Source organism: Epinephelus lanceolatus, chromosome 2 (genome assembly GCF_041903045.1).
Source record: "Epinephelus lanceolatus isolate andai-2023 chromosome 2, ASM4190304v1, whole genome shotgun sequence".
Classification (NCBI taxonomy): Eukaryota; Metazoa; Chordata; class Actinopteri; order Perciformes; family Serranidae; genus Epinephelus; species Epinephelus lanceolatus.
The window spans coordinates 49,676-66,303 of NC_135735.1; the positions used below are offsets into that span (position 1 = coordinate 49,676).

Here is a 16,628-nt window from a genome sequence, read left to right on the forward strand (position 1 = left end):
ATACAACAATCACCATCTGCAACAAACCCGAACTCGGACCCCGACACGACCACTGGGACAGCGGACGGAGACCCCATCCAAAGGTGCACCACGGTAGGAACCCCTCCATCTGATTAATTTAGAAACTTTTTTCTCCACAGGAACCAGGCAGTGCACAACAGCTAACAATATGAATGGACAGCCAACACACAGAACACATACACACAACTTTACACCTAAACCACTCATGTCTCTTGTCACACATCGTACATACAGGCCCACACATACACACTACACACAGGCCAAACACCCACACACACATCCAACACACATCCACACACCCACCCATACTCTCTCTGAACCCCCTTCTGCAGAAACAAGACACATTAGTAAACAGTATTTCAAGTTTATTCAAGCCACTCACCACAAACACATCATTGATAAGGCCATCACTACAAACCTCTTCCCCCCTGGTATGTTACGACAGGTCAATAGGCTTACAGATTTCATCAAACCGGCAGCTCCCACACAAGACACACGCACCAAAATTGCAAACAACACCACCACCTGGATGCAAAACACTATGGTCATCTTACAGGAACACTACTCATCCACCATTGCATCACTCAGCCATACCCCCAAGGACCCATTAGCCCTCCAGATAGCCATCGGTTGGGCAAAAAAACGCTACGCACACAAACTTACAACAGAGACCATACATACAGTTGAACACACATTAGGACTTCTCATACACAGTCAGCCGCCTGCCACCCCACAGCCACCCCCTCCCCCGCCCGCTCTCCAGCCACCCCCTCCCCCGCCCTCTCGCCCCACATCCAACACAACCATACGTGGCCTTCCTACCATTACAGAAACCAAGGAAGAAGATTGTTTCCCACCCCTACCAACCCCCCAAGCCCCCCATAAACTTTCCCTCTACCTAGGCCCCCGCAGCTCCCTGGTAGAGGAAATCTCCCGTCACATATCACCAGTACCTACTACCCAACTGACCCCATCCACACACACCACTCCTACCTACCACCCCACAAACGGGTTACCACAAAGGTCCACCCCTGCAGCCACTGCTTCCCCTACCCCAGCACCACGGAAGAGGGCAACCGCCTGTCACCCCAAACCCTCACCCGGCCCTACCCAGGGCAACACACAAAACAATAGTCACCCATTGATAAAACCCAACACCTCAGTGCCAGGGGATAACTCTCCCACAGCAGCACATCAACAGGAGTCCACTATTCCAGCTGGACCCCTATCTGCCACTGGCGCACCCACTGGAGAATTGCCATCTCCATACCCACTATACCCTACCCACGCCACCATACCAGTATCCCTCGATCCCACGGCCCAGCCACCAACTGTGGCCTCAGCCTCTCCTCCCCTCACAGCATCGACTCCTCTGACCCAGAGAACACAAATACGTCAGACCCATAAACAACCACAAGAAACACCCAAACCACAAGTCAACCTCTCAGACCCACAACTCTCACCTGTCCTCCCGGTCATTACAAATAAAACATCCACTCTACACAATTTAACCTCTCTTACCCCCCCACAGCAACAGACCAAAGACAGTGCACCCTCACCTCCCAACATCCACTCCGGTGGCCTTCCGGCAAGACATCGGTCTGCCACACGGGAGGTTGGGGTTCAAATCCACACTCCCCCTCAGGTAAACACAACCACTTTTCCAGACCTGGAATCTATTTCTCTCAACACAACCTACAATAAATCTAATGTTGCAGTTCTCACCCAAGACTCCATCACATCCTTTCTCTCCCCGACAGGTCACCCTGGTGGGGAAGCCGACGGGGCCGGGCGGCAGGCCTCCGCAATCCAAACTGATGACAAACATAATAAACATAAAAAAACACCCAGGGAGGGCACAACCAACATGATGAGTGGGACTCCGAGGGCCAACATGGCCGCACAGAGAGCCCGTTCTGAGCCCTCCCCTCAACAACTATATGAGGCCTTGCCGCCCAGCCCCCCCAGCCCCCCCGACCCCACAGCCAGAACCCCAGTCACTCCACTCGCCACTCCCACCTCCATCCCTAGCCCCCCTAACCTCACCCCCAATACACGTAACACACCCTCGGGTAAAATACATTTCAAACCCACCTATCACCTTGCCAGACCCCACCGAAAACTACATGACTGGCACTTCAGACCCCGCAAGCCAATCATTATCCTAGGCGATTCAAACATAAACAGAATCCCGCCTCATTACAACCCACAAATTCAACTCGACAGCTACCCCGGTGCGAATTTATATCATTTCCTAAAAACCTGCGAAAAAACCCCAGTCAGCCCCTCCACTAAAATCCTCATCTTCTCCATAGGACTAAACAACAAGGATCAGGATCCCAAACAAACCTCAATTAAACAACTCAAAGCTCTCTACAGACAAGCTAGAACCACCTTCCCCAATGCAGACATTTATTTCCCCATCATTAACTTCTCTCCACAACTCACACAAACCCAACAGAGCAACCTCAAACTAATCAACAACACCATCGCCACACACTTTCCATTCCTTGCGGAAATCCCCCATGACACATTCACGACCGAATCAGACAACATCCACTGGACCGCAGCTACGGCCCAACAAATATTCAAATACTGGTGTGACCAACTAAATTTACACTCAACATAGACCCTAACCCGGCCACCCCCAACTTCACTCTCAATCCGCCCTCAATCCCTAACACCAACAATACAAACACCAAAGTAACCTTGGACACCCAGCACCCTCCTCTTCCCCCTCTCAGATCCACCCAGGAACACCGCATAAAATCACAACTAAACGCAGAGTCCAACATCCTTAACTTGTCTTCGCTCCTCACTCTCTCCACCGCCCAAATTCAACTCCTCGAAAGAGGACTATCCTTCATCCCCCGCCCTACAAACTACGACTGGGAGGAACTTCAAAGGGACATCCATAACTACCACAGACGCATCAAAATCTTAGATCATTTTCACGCACAACCTGACCACCGTTATCAACCTTTCACCAACCCATCCAGCTGGGAACCAACACACTCCCAGATCAAAACTCAAACCAAAAATCTAATCAATTTGGACAGACAAAGCCTCCATACATATCGTCCCCCGGCGGATTCCGTAGACAATCTGTCGGGTGCCGAACGCAGGGCCCTTAAACAACTCATCCACAATCCAAATATTGTAATAAAACCAGCGGATAAAGGCTCCAAAGTCGTAATACTTGACAGACATCAGTATCTCTTTGAAGCCAACCGGCAACTTGCAGACAATACCTACTACAAACCCATAGAACATACCATCCAGCACAACACACAAACACAGATCAGAAACATCGTACACTCCCTCCATATCAAAAAATATATCTCAGCTAAACAAAGAGATCACCTAATTGGACCCAATAACCCCCGCCCGAGACACTTCTACCTCCTGCCTAAAATCCACAAAGATCCCACCACCTGGACTCTGCCCTTTGAAGTTCCTCCCGGTAGACCCATAGTCTCCGACTGCAATAGCGCCACATACAACATATCACAATACATAGATCATTTTCTCAATCCCCTCTCCACCAAACATCCCACCTACATCAAGGACACCTATCATTTCATAGATATCATCAGACCCATGGCTGTTCCACAACAGACATACCTTTTCACTATCGACATCGACAGTCTCTACACCAACATAAACACGGATTTAGGCATCCAAGTCATACAGTCAGTTTTCAATAAATATCCAGATCCAACCAGACCGGACCACGAACTAATCCAACTTCTCACTCTCTGCTTAAAGAACAATGATTTCACTTTCAATGACAACCACTACCTTCAGGTACACGGAACGGCCATGGGTCAACGATTTGCACCCTCCTATGCAAACATCTACATGAGCGAGTGGGAGCGAGAAGCTTTGGCCAAGTGCCCCCTACAACCGTCCCTCTTCCTCCGATATTTGGACGACATAATAGGTACCTGGCCCCACGATAGAGCAGCATTCAACGACTTCATCCACATCCTCAACAACCACCACCCATCCATAAAAATTAAATCCACCATAGACCCACATCAGGTCCATTTCCTAGACACCACAGTTTTTTTTCAGTCCACAGACCAAACATCCAAACGCATGCTAACCAAAGTATACTTCAAGACCACAGACACCCATGCGCTCCTCCATAAATCTAGTTATCACCCCAAACACACCTTTAAAGGTATCATAAAATCTCAGATCATCAGATTCTACCGCATTTCATCCCTGCAATCAGATTTTGACCAGTCCACCCGCACCTTATTCAACTCCCTCCGCAAACGAAAATATTCAAAGAGATTTCTGAGACACATCAAAAACAGCACCTTGGCCTCTCTCGCTCCCACTCGCTCATCCTACACCCACGACACACCACCTACACAAACAGCCACCAACCAGTTTCCCCCCCCAGCGCCCCCACCACCCAAAGACTCATCGCTCCCCTACCCGAATCAGGGTCTGTACCCCACCCAAACTTCCCCATCCCCCTACCCGAACCAGGGTTTGAATCCCAACCCCACCCATGTCCCGGCGGATGGGGGGAACATCCTACACACCAGTTCCCCACACACAACCACAACAAAACTCCTCCCCCTAGTCTCTACATTTTCACACCGCATAACCGGACTACACCAAAAAATAAAATGCAACTTCACCAGCACCCAACCTGACCATCCCGTCATTCAAAACCACAAAATCATCTCCGCATTCAGAAAGAACCCCAACCTCCAAAACATCTTGGTCAAATCCAAATTCACCACACACAGCCAACCCCCCAAAACCCCTGAGAGTCAACACTACCGCAACAGGAAATTCATCACTAACCCATACAGAAATTTATCCTTCCCACCACATGGCTCCTTCTCCCTTCACCACAGCAATATTGTTTATATAATTACATGTACCCTCTGCAATAGACACTACATCGGAGAAACACAACACACACTCCTTACCAGACTCAAACAACACTTACGCAACATCAGGCTCAACTCACTCACTACCCCTCTGGTCACCCACTTTCAACACCACTCTCCAGATTCTCTCATCATATCAGGTCTAGAATCTAACAGCCACTGGACCACGCGGCAGAGGAGGAGAGCTGAGAAGATTTGGATCGAGAGGCTGGGGACTCTAACACCTGGGGGGCTCAACGACATCCCCTAACCCCCTCCATCCCATATTCGGTGATGGAGGACCAGGAGCAGCTTCCAGCTACCCCCCCTCTCCTTTCCCTCTCTCTTTCCCCCTCACTCGCCCCTCCTCCCCCTCCCCCTCCCCTTCCGTCCCTTCCCCTTCTTTCTCCCCCTCTTCACCTTCCCTTCTTCCCCCAACTTCCATCTAACCCCCACCACACCTCTACGCTTACCCTAACCACTCCCCACCCAGGGCCCAATCCTAAGTCCCCCTTTTCCTTTTCCTCCTCCCTTGCTCTCTTCTCCCCCTTCCCTTTCTTCTCCGTCCCCCCTCCCTCCCCACTGCCTTTTCCTTTTCCTTTCTCCCCCCCTCTCCTACTTCCCCCTCCCCGTCCAACCTTTACCCAACCCTGCCCCAGACCCCTACCCTTACCCTAACCATTCCCCTTCCACTGCCTAATCCTAACTCCCTCTTCTCCTTTTCTCGCCCCTTACCCTTTCCTCCCCTCTCTCTACCCCTCTCTCGCCCTTTCGCCCCTTCCCCCCTTCCCATCCTCAACGCCTCTTCACTCTCTCTCCCCCCTCCACAGCAACCACACCCAAAGCTGACCACAAGGACACTGTCATCAACAACAATAAACTGTTTTTCAACCACCTTGCCCCTTTCATGCCATTTCAAATCAGGCACTTCATACAATAGCATTCTTTGTCAAAATTCACTGAATGAGCCCTTAAAGTATGTGTTTTAATTGTTTTATTTATTTTGCTGTTCACCTTATTATTGCCATTACTGCCTTCTATTCCAATTTATTAATTCTGAAAAAATCCTCTGGGTCTACTTCTCATTTTTATTTCTTTATTCCTTCTTTTACATTTTTCCCCCCTTTCTTTGTTGTTATCAGCCCCCCTGTTTTTTTCTCTCTCCCTCCCGCTCACACATATACACCTCATGAACTGTTCCTCCCATAAACCCAGACACACTGGGTCCATCATTATTTGTATTACTATTTTCCACCATTTTTTTTTTTTTTTTTTTTTTTTTATTATACTTTTATTAATCCATTTATTTACCCATCCACTGATTTATCGGACACTCACCTCACTACATACCCTCACTTGCCATGGACCCAGGTAAACACAAAAAGTGTAGAAAGGACAGATGTGGTTCCTGGGCCCTTGCGCTGGAAGCTGCTCCGCTGGGATTCGAACCCGGGCCCCCTGGGTGAGGTGCTGGGTCTTGCCAACTGAGCTAAACATATCTGACAGCTTGGTTGGCACATCACAGAGTTGATCCTGGCTCCTATATTGCCCCAACATAAAGGAGCGACTGCTCCTGGCGGGGATCGAACCCGGCTCCCCCGCGTGACAGGCGCTTGCCCTCTCCACCACACTATCCACACAGTTCATTTCATCCACTTCTTCACTTCACTTTTTATTACAGTCTGGGCAACCCAGTCGGTAGGCCAGTGCTTTATAGGTCTACATTTGACCCCTGAACCCCAACCCTAACCCAATCCTAACCCTAACCCTAACCCTAACCCTAACCCTTTTCAACACCATAAAATCATCTCAGCATACAGGAAACACAAGAACCTTCAGTCTATTCTCACCAGATCCAAATTCACAGACCATAGACCCACACCCCCACTTCAATACAGCCACCATTATAAAAATAGAAAATTTATTCAGAACCCACATACCAACACCGCATCTCCCACCATAGGTCACCTCTCCATCACCACTACCAATGTCATTTATATCATCACATGCACACTCTGTCACAAACACTATATAGGCGAAACCAAACATTCCATTCACACCCGCCTGTCTCAGCACCTATACAACATTAGGGAAGGTCGACTTTCCACCCCCTTGGTACAGCACTTTCAACTACACTCACCCACCCACCTCATAATCACCGGACTGGAAAACAACGACCACTGGACCATCGGACAAAGGAAAAGAGCAGAAAAAATATGGATACACAAACTTGCAACAACTGTACCCGGAGGCCTAAACGATGACTAACTTCCTTCTTTCTCAACCCCCACCTTCTCACACACCCTCTCCTTCTACTTTATTTATTTATTTATTTATTTATTTTTTTTATTTATTTTTTTTTTTTTAATTTATTTTTTCTTCATCTTATCTTCTTTTAGATACACCTTCCCATAAATCATCCAGACCATATGGCTTAGAGGCAAAAACCATGGCTTTCACACGGCAGACCGGGGTTCGCTTCCCGGTTGTACCCACTAAACATCTCCACTTTTCCTTGACTTTTATTTTTCTACCCAGCTTTGGTATATATAACTCCCCCCTTCCTTTTCAGTCCAGACCCCTTAGCCCAGAGGCTAATACCCCGGCCTATCAACCAATAGACCAGGGTTCGATTCCCAGTTTACCCCACCATACATCTCCACATTTTTTTATTTTGTTCTTTGCCCTTTTTAGTTACATTTAACTCCCTCCTCCCCTTCTTTTGCACAGGCCCCTTAGCCTAGAGGTTAACATCACAGCTTATCACCCACTGGACCAGGATTCAATTCCCAGACAAAACAATTTTTTTTTTTTTTTTTTTTTTTTTTTTTTTTTTTTTTTTTTCTCTTTCTCTCGCTTTCTTTCTTTCCCTCCTACATTTATCTCAATTTCCTTTATTCCCTCCTTCCCCTTCTTTTCCCCCCCCTCTTCTTCTTTTTCTTTGCACAGTACAGTAGGCCAGAGCAAAATAATTTCACACAAACCCATAACCCCAACCCCAACCCCCACCCCTAACCCTTGCAGACCACTCAGATGGCAAAAAAACAACTGTTATATTTTTGGGCCCTAGGGGCAACTCAGGGTTGTTCAGTGCCTATTTGGGTACCTTGCAGACCACTGAGAAGGCCATGAAATGCATCTGTATTTTGGCCCACCCAGAGATTATCAGGGGTTTTTGGGGAGCCTTGTAGACCATGAAATTGGTTACATGAAGCATTTTTATTCTGGGGGACATGCAGGTCACTGTGGGTCCCTAGAGTCACTCTGGCGGCCCATAGAAAGCATTGCAGACAACTCCAATGCATTTTAAATGAGTGGATCCTGTGGGCCCAAGATTGATATTGTTAGGGTCTAATAAAGATAAACTGGACGATACTGAGATATTGGCCTCCAGAGTCTTGATCAAGTGCCCCCTGGTGCCCAAAAATGCAACTACCATGAATAACTGCATACCTGGATACTGGCACTGCGATATTGGCTTACTGGCAAAATGGCCCCAATACACATGAATGGATGGCAGGCCCAACATAGCAAATGTTGTAAAAAAAATTCAACTTTTAGGTAAAGCCAGGCAAAAAAGGCCAACTTCTCATGATAAAATCCTAACCCTAACCCTAAGCTCAACAAACACAACTTCTTTATCTTATCCAAATTTTATAAAACCAGATTTTCATACTGATGAACAATCATCTGTCATGACAGCAGTTGTTTTACATTCCTGTTACTGTTCTTTGCCTTTCAGACATAACTTACAAACAGAAAGCTCTAGAAAAGCTACTAAATGGACCTGAAGTGATTTTGTGTCATGTCACAGGTTCTTCATCTGCTGCTCAGTTTCTTCATAATATTTTAAGGACTCAGTATCCACACTGACTTCAAACGTAAACTTCATTTTAAAAACAGTGATAAACAAAACAATCTCCCGTTTAAGTCCATTTAGTACGACCTTAATAATTACGTTAAGTGCAGCACTGATTTCGAAGAAATGAATCTTAAACTCACATGTATGACGTTGATTTCATGACACCACACCGACTCATTTCATTCTGCTTCTTTTCAAACGTTACTAATACAGTACTATATACCTACAGTTATCACATGGTAAAACACAAAGCAGAGACGGTTCAACAACGTACCTGGTTTGACTTGTGTTTAATGACAGTGAAAATTATTTGTCAATACAATAGTGTGAAGTGTAAAGGACAAGTTAATATGAAAACTGGAACTAAAACCTTTAAGAGAATAAAGTCTGTTAAATCCACTGCTGTTCAGAGCTGCTTAAGTGTCAGTGAACATACATATCATATTATAAATATCTGTGATCCTTTTGTCCATCAGTTTATCTGTAAACTGTTAAGAGTCGAGACAAACACGACCTCACATCACGTCTATAACTGACGGCCAACGGAAATCTTTGATGTCTTCATCTGTTGAAATACATGATGCATACCCTTTGTCCTTCTCAGGCAGTAACATGTTGTCCATCGTTCTCAGCTTCATGTGTTTAATATTAGTCTGAAAATCTTTATGTGATAATACAAAATATTTCTATTTTTGTCAATAGATCCCATTTTCACACTCAAAACATTAATGAATGAATTAATTTCACTAACACATCTTGTGTATGACCGCCTCATATTTTTCAATTTCATTTATAAAGCCCAATATCACAAATCACAATTTGCCTCACAGGGCTTTACACCATATGACATCTCTCTGTCCTTAGGACCCTCACAGCTCATCAGGACAAACTCCCCCAAAAAAGCCCTTTAACCTCAGAGCTGCATTGTTGGACTTTTAATACTTTAAGTACATTTGGTTGATAAGACTTGTATTAAGTAACATTTACTCTGCAGGATTTTACCTGAAATTAAGTTTGTGTGCTGGTTTTCACACCGTTTTTTTTCCCCTGTTGAAGTTTTTTGGGGAGTTTTTCCTGATCAGCTGTGAGGGTCCTAAGGACAGAGGGATATCGTATGCTGTAAAGCCCTGTAAGGCAAATTGTGATTAGTGATATTGGGCTTTATAAATAAAATTGATTGATTGATATGATCCAAATATTTTATCCACCACCAGACGTTTCATGGGATTTACTGACAATAAGAAAATGGTGTATTTTCAGCTTTGTCTTGTAACATTTGTCCATCAGACTGAAATTATCTGACGATGCCTTAAATACTTGGCAGAACATACAAACAAAACAAGAAACACTGCAGCTTAATATGAAACATTCACAATGTGAACTCATCTCAGTCATAAAATCCAACAGCAAACACATTCTGCTTTTATAAAGCTTTCTTTGTTTTCATCATATCTAGAGCCGCACTGACACATGTTGCTGTGACAACGTCCGAGCTACCGGGGGCGTGTCTCGAGAACGGCAATGAGCGTCCATCTTTCTGTCCGTCCAACATCTCAGTCTATGATCTGATATCTCAACATCTCCCAGTCAGATGATCAGTGAACATTCAGACGCTGATCTTCGTAGCTTTGATGACTCTCTGAGGATCAGTTTGTTCATGCTGTGGCTGTAATGAACTCTGCAGCCTTTAGGGGTCGCTTCAGAGTGTTAACACTGTAATTCCTAACTACAACAGTTTCAAGCATCAGGAGGAGGCAGGTCTAAAAGTCATCAGGTGACCCTGGTTTACAGAAACATCTGTCCTCACAGTCCTGCTCTGATTTAACATCATATGACCTCATGTCATCCACACGTGAAGTGACTCTTTAGATTTATATCATAAAACAAGAACATGTCATCTGTTTGAATATGGAAACACAAATCTGTTCATCTGTTCAGCATCATTCTTCAAAGAGGAAGTGACATCATACTTTATATAGTGCAGCCTCCTGTGGTTTTGTCATGACATGGTCACATGTCTTCATACAGCAACACACCGTTGAAAATGGTGAGGGGCTCCACAGAGTGCGCCAGTTTACCCATCACCAAGTCGACGCAGACTGTGTCCCGAGTCTGCAGAGGCAGGATGATGTTGAAGACAGCCAGAGATCCTGGAGTGGTTTTAGCCTCGGCCACAGGGTTGTTCTCCAGACCTTCAGGCTGGTAGCCTCCAGAATCCACCCGCGCCATGCCGTAGTTCGACTTAGACAGAACCGCCTCAATCTTCTCATTCTTATGACCCGTCAGGATGGCACTGAAGAAGTAATGTCCATCTACAGGGGCGGTGAAAATACCTGAAGTGACAGGAAACACGTAAGTGACTAAAAACATCAAACTAAAACACACTGGAAAAGAAGCACATTCATCAGTCACTGAGGGCAGGTCATCTGTTTTTACAACCATTAATTCTAACACTTCCTGTAGAGAGGTCATTTTAACGACCCCAACACTTTAACAAGTGCATGTTCCATCCCTGTTGGCCATCATCTACACGACTCATCAGGTGTCAATGTGATGAAGTGTAAATGGTGAAAAAACCTTTGGGGGACAGGAGAAACAGGGGACCAAACAACCGACCCTGTGGGACATCAGGAGCTGTGGACCGAACCACCAACCCTATGGGACATGAGCCAGGGATTGACCCTCTGATTAGCAGATGACCTGCGAAGTCTCTCATTTTTACCTGTTCTCGGGTCGTAGAAATCTCCTTCATTGACAAAGATCTTGTCGAAAACGATGGTTCCGGCTCGCTCCATGGGAACGGTGAGAGCCGCGGAGAATGACAGTCGGGGAATGTGAGCATCCGCACCAGGCAGACCTGAAAACACACAGTCGGTATAATTCGGTTATTGATCAAATACATTGTTGTGGATAATCTGTGTTTCTCTGGAAGGAATGTCTGCTCCTGAACACATCTACATTTTAGTCTATTTTTTTTTTTTTTCAAATTTTCTTTAAAATTACAAAAAGAAATGTAATGTACTTTTTATGAGTTTATGAATTTAATGTTCTCTGAAGTGCCCCTAACCATGTCCTCTGAGGTACCCCTAACCCTGCGAGCGATTTGAGGAGCAGCAAAGACAGACTGTTACAAACAAACAAACAAACAAACAAACAAACAAACAACTGAAATCTTATCATCTGTTTCAGCCCGCTGTGAAACCTTATTTTATTTTTAAATCCATACCTGTTTCACCTTTGGGACCTGTGCAAAAACAGAGGCATAAAATAAAAATCACAGTGAGCAACCAACAGTATGTTTGGGTTGATAAAAATGCGAACAAGTGATAAAGTTTAGCATCTGAACAGATCAACTTTGTCTACAGACGATCCGGTTTTCATTTTACTTCTCCTTCCATATAAATATGTAAATCATCCGACGTACCGGGCAGACCTCGTGTTCCGCTTTCACCTGGCCGTCCAGGAGGTCCCAGGGGCCCTCGGGGACCTGGCAGCCCATTGAAGCCTCTTTCTCCGGGGGGTCCTGGGGGTCCAGGCAGGCCTGTGTGATGATGACAACGATATAAACGTGACGGTCTGAGCTGCTGATTGGCTTACACAAACCTTTTAAACCTCCTCATTTCATCCACATGTTATATGTGGGAACCTCTGAGTCTGCGCCTGATTTAAATAAAGTTGTTTTGGTTTGAATATGATGAGTTTAAGAGGTTAAAAGCTTCTGAGCAGTTGTGACCGATCACTGCTTCTGTGTTGGCATGTTAGCATATTAGCATTTTAGCACACAGTTATCACAGCAAAGCAACATGTCAGTTGTTTTATCTTCATACCATCACCCTCATCATCATCATCAAAGGACCATCAGATAGTGAAATGCTTGGATCGCTACTTTTCATTGTCTACATGTGTCAGTCGGGTCTCAGAATCAGACATGATGAGTTTATCATTAAACGATGATGATTCACGGTGGTATCTCCCGACCACCTCCCTCCTGTCTTCATCCACTCTGAACCTTTCCATCATTATAACACATCATCTGTATTATTGCAACACCAGATCATCAGCGTATATCATCAGGTGATTGACACGTGCAATGTCATTGATCAGGTGTACAAAGAGAGACGTAATGTTTTTAACAGTATTTGTATTGTGATTATTTTAGTGTTGGATTTATTGCCTGAACGCAGCATCTCTTTAGTCCTGAACTCAGCTGTCAGATTAACCCTTTGATGAACTGATTATTTTACATTCCACATGTACACCAGACTTTGACAGCTTTGGATGTTTTGTTTTTAGATGGTTATCGGGGTTAACAACAAAGCGCCTTCTGGCTCTGCAGTTAGTTAACAGAAACAGCTGTGAATTCAAACCTCTGTTGACCAGCACGGCGCCTAAAAAACAAAACAATGCACCATTTATTATTTTCATAGAGATTTAGAAAACTTCTCTCAACATATCTCAGTTCTATTTCATCTTTTCAGGCCACCAGACACAGTGCATAAGCACTGAATGTCTCTGTCTCACACATGCACAGGTCGAGTAGCTATACCAACAAAGTCACCTGTGACCCCCTGATGACCCCGGACAGCCTAAATTTCCCAGTGTCGTCATAGGTTCTGTTCCTTTTCTCTTCTCACTGTCGCAGGTATACTATGGTAGTAGTATCGGCTTAAGCTTATTGTACTTTACGTACTATAGCCCGCTGGAGCCAAAGCTACTGTGTTAGCAGCTTGTTGCCAGTAGCCTTGTGACCGTACGTTGTCAGTCACAGCGGCGAGGTGCTCGCCCTCCAAGAGCTGCCGCAAGCTGTCCCTCCGGGACGGGGGGGTGTGGCTGTTTCACCGGCATCGTGGACACTCCTCCCTTCGGATCATCATCATCAGAAGCAGATATTGTTACTTTGTTGGTGGCGACAGAGTTCCAGCTCCCTCTCTCAGCATAGGTGTGCTCTGTTAAAACTCATTTACAGTTAGCAGCAATGTGTCCACTCGAGCTACCTTACTTTATGTTGTGGCAACTTATAGTTGTACCTGTTTTGTTTAATAGTTTACAGAAGCAACCTACTTTTATTAATCATGACAACCTGTTGGTGATGGCAGTGTTTTCGCTTCGTCTCCCAGCACAGGTGTGTCTTGTTATATCTTGTTATATCTTGTTAAGTAACAGTGCTTTCACTTCAGCTAACTTGATTTATTGTGATATCGACTCTGTCGTACCTATGCTGATGTGTTTATCACAGCATTCCTTATTTGGATTAGATTTAGATTTTATTCAGTCAGTAGCAGTGCTTTCATTTGAGCCAACTGATTGATTCTGGTAAGGACTGGGTCGTACCTAGGCTGTTTTTATAGTTACAGCATTAGGTATTTAGAATTAATTTTTGTTTTCTACAGTTGGCAGCAGCGTTCCCTCTTGACCTCATTTACTAATTTTAGTTGTTTTTTTGTTGAAACCTTTGTTGGTAAAGGCAGTGTTTTTGCTCCCATTCACAGTAGATGTTGTTCATTGTGTGTCACAGCTGGGGGGGATACTACTCTATGTACTTTCTTGTGGAAAAGAAGGACGGCGGACTTTGCTCCTTGATTTAAGGGGACTCAACAGGTTCCTGAAGGTCAGGCCTTCCCACATGCTCAGCACAGCACAGGTCCTGCGTGAGACTGCCAGAGGGGAGTAGTTTACATCCATTGACCTGAAAGATGCCTATTTTCATGTCCCCATCATACCTCAGCACAGGCAATTCCTTCGTTTTGCATTTCAAGGCCACCACTTTCACTTCAGGGTGCTTCCCTTTGGCTTCTCCCTCTCCCCACAGGTGTTCACCAGATGTGTGGCTGCAGCCCTCTCGCCCCTGCAGTCGTGGGGCATAAAAATTGTCCCATATGGCACTGACTGGTGTGTGCACCATCCCAGTCTCAGGCTGCTCAGGATACAGCTGCGCTTTTTTAACTCACATGGCCCGGCTGGGTCTCACGGTGAACCTCAAGATAAGCTGTGTAGTCCCCTCCCAGAGCACCACCTTCCTAGGTTTGGCTCTGGACACTGTCACCATGAAGACCTGTCCATCGTCTCAGCGGTGGGTGCTGCAGGGCATGCCCATGGGCTCTGCTCCGTCCTGTCGGGAGACCGTCACAACAAATGCCTCCCTCTCACGGTGGGGTGCAGTGTGGCAGAACAGAACAGCTTGAGGGCAGTGGTCTGCTTCAGTCTGCACGGACCATGTCAATGTGCTAGAGCTACGGGCTGTGCACCTAGCGCTCAAGCACTTTCTCCCATACCTGAGGAGGAGGCATGTACTTGTTCGGTCGAACAACATCGCGATCATCTCCCATGTAAATCACTAAAGGAGCACCAGGTGCGCGCAGTTGCTACAGGTGACCTGGGTTCTTCTAAATTGGCCAGCCCCCACCTAGCCAGCCTGAGTCCAATGTATCTTCCAGGGAAGTAGAATGAGGTAGCAGACTTCCTCTCCCACTACAAGCCTACCACTGGGGAGCAGCAGCTTCACCTCTTTCGTAGGGCAAAAGTGGATCTTTTCGCCTCTGCAGAGATGACCAATTGTCCCCTCTGGTTCCCCTGGACAGAGGAGACCAGCCCTCTGGGGCAGGATGCCCTCACACATGAGCAGCCAGAGAGACTCCTCTATGCTTTCCAGCCGGTCCCTCTGATTATGGCAACACTTCAGAGAGTTCTTCAACAGGGCCACAGACTGCTTCTTGTGGCCCCCTTCTGGTCGGGAAGGACATGGTTTCTTCTGCTTCACAGGCTGTGTTGCAGCTCGCCATGGCGCCTCCCCAACAGGAAAGACCCCCTGTCCCAGCTAGGGGGACAGGTTTGGCATCACAACCCTTGCTGCCTTCAACTGTGGATTTGGTCTCTACAGGGTCTGACCCGCTGCTCAGTAAGTGTATAGACACCATCCGTAACACTGTTCAGAAAACCAGGGCACCATCTACCCGGGCGCAGTATGAGAACAGGGGGCACTGCTCTGTGCCTACTATTCTGGAGTTGTTACAATTTCTCCTGGATGGCGGTCGGTCCTTCTCTACCCTGAAGGTGTACGTAGCCACATTTCGTCTTGACACGTTTGAGTCGATAACAACAAGGTGGGGTGTCACTGGCTGGTGTCCCTCTTTTTAAAAGGAGCTCTGAGACTACTTCCCCCACAAACGCAGAGAGCTCCAGCATGGGACCTGCCCTTGTTGCAGAATGCTCTATCCTTGACTCCCTTTGAGCCAATGGCACAGGCTGAACTGAGATGGTTGTCAGCAAAGACTGCCTTCCTCCTCGCCATCATCTCAGCAAAGCATGTAGGGGAGCTTCATGCCTTGTCAGTCAATAATTCATGTCTGAGATGGAACTCGGATGGTTCAGGGGTCACCTTATAGCCAAATACTGCATTCCTGCCCAGGGTTTTGTCGAGTTCGCACCTCAGTCAGCCTATCCAGCTGGCACCGTTTGACCCGCCAGAGGGAGAAGAGGACAACAAGTCGCGTGTCATGATGGTCCTAAGAAAGGTTGTGCTCTCTCCAAACAGCATTGTCCCACTGGATGGTGGACGTCATCACCTACGCATATAAGGCAGATGGTAGCCCCCTGCCATCTGGGGTGAGGTGCCACTCTGTGAAGAGTGCCTCCACATCATGGGCGGCCCTGAGAGGGGTGCACCTGGAGGCCATATGTGCTGCAGCCTCGTGGGCGTCACCTTCGCCAGGTTTTAACCAGTGAATATTGCCACTCTTCACCCACTGGGCGTTGTCCTCCTACCAAGATCCTCTGTTTCCATTCAATGAGGTATGTGCTTCAGATTCCTTGTGACTCTGTTGGTATGGGTCATCCAGGGCTCATGCACCACC

At 46.5% G+C, this 16,628-nt stretch overlaps 1 protein-coding gene across 2 annotated transcripts in view; it reads right to left on the bottom strand.

Annotated features, from left to right (window-relative positions):
• Positions 1–9,052: 9,052 nt before the first annotated feature.
• LOC117256539 (EMILIN-1-A-like) overlaps positions 9,053–16,628 on the bottom strand; it is a 58,444-nt gene continuing 50,868 nt past the window's right edge. For both annotated transcript variants that reach the window (XM_078172909.1, XM_033626007.2), the window contains exons 11-14: positions 12,203–12,319; positions 12,005–12,022; positions 11,501–11,635; positions 9,053–11,111 (exon numbers count right to left, since the gene is read on the bottom strand). In XM_078172909.1, the coding sequence (XP_078029035.1) occupies positions 10,789–11,111; positions 11,501–11,635; positions 12,005–12,022; positions 12,203–12,319 (593 nt within the window). In that variant the 3' untranslated portion in view covers positions 9,053–10,788. The remainder of the gene's footprint in view (positions 11,112–11,500; positions 11,636–12,004; positions 12,023–12,202; positions 12,320–16,628) is intronic.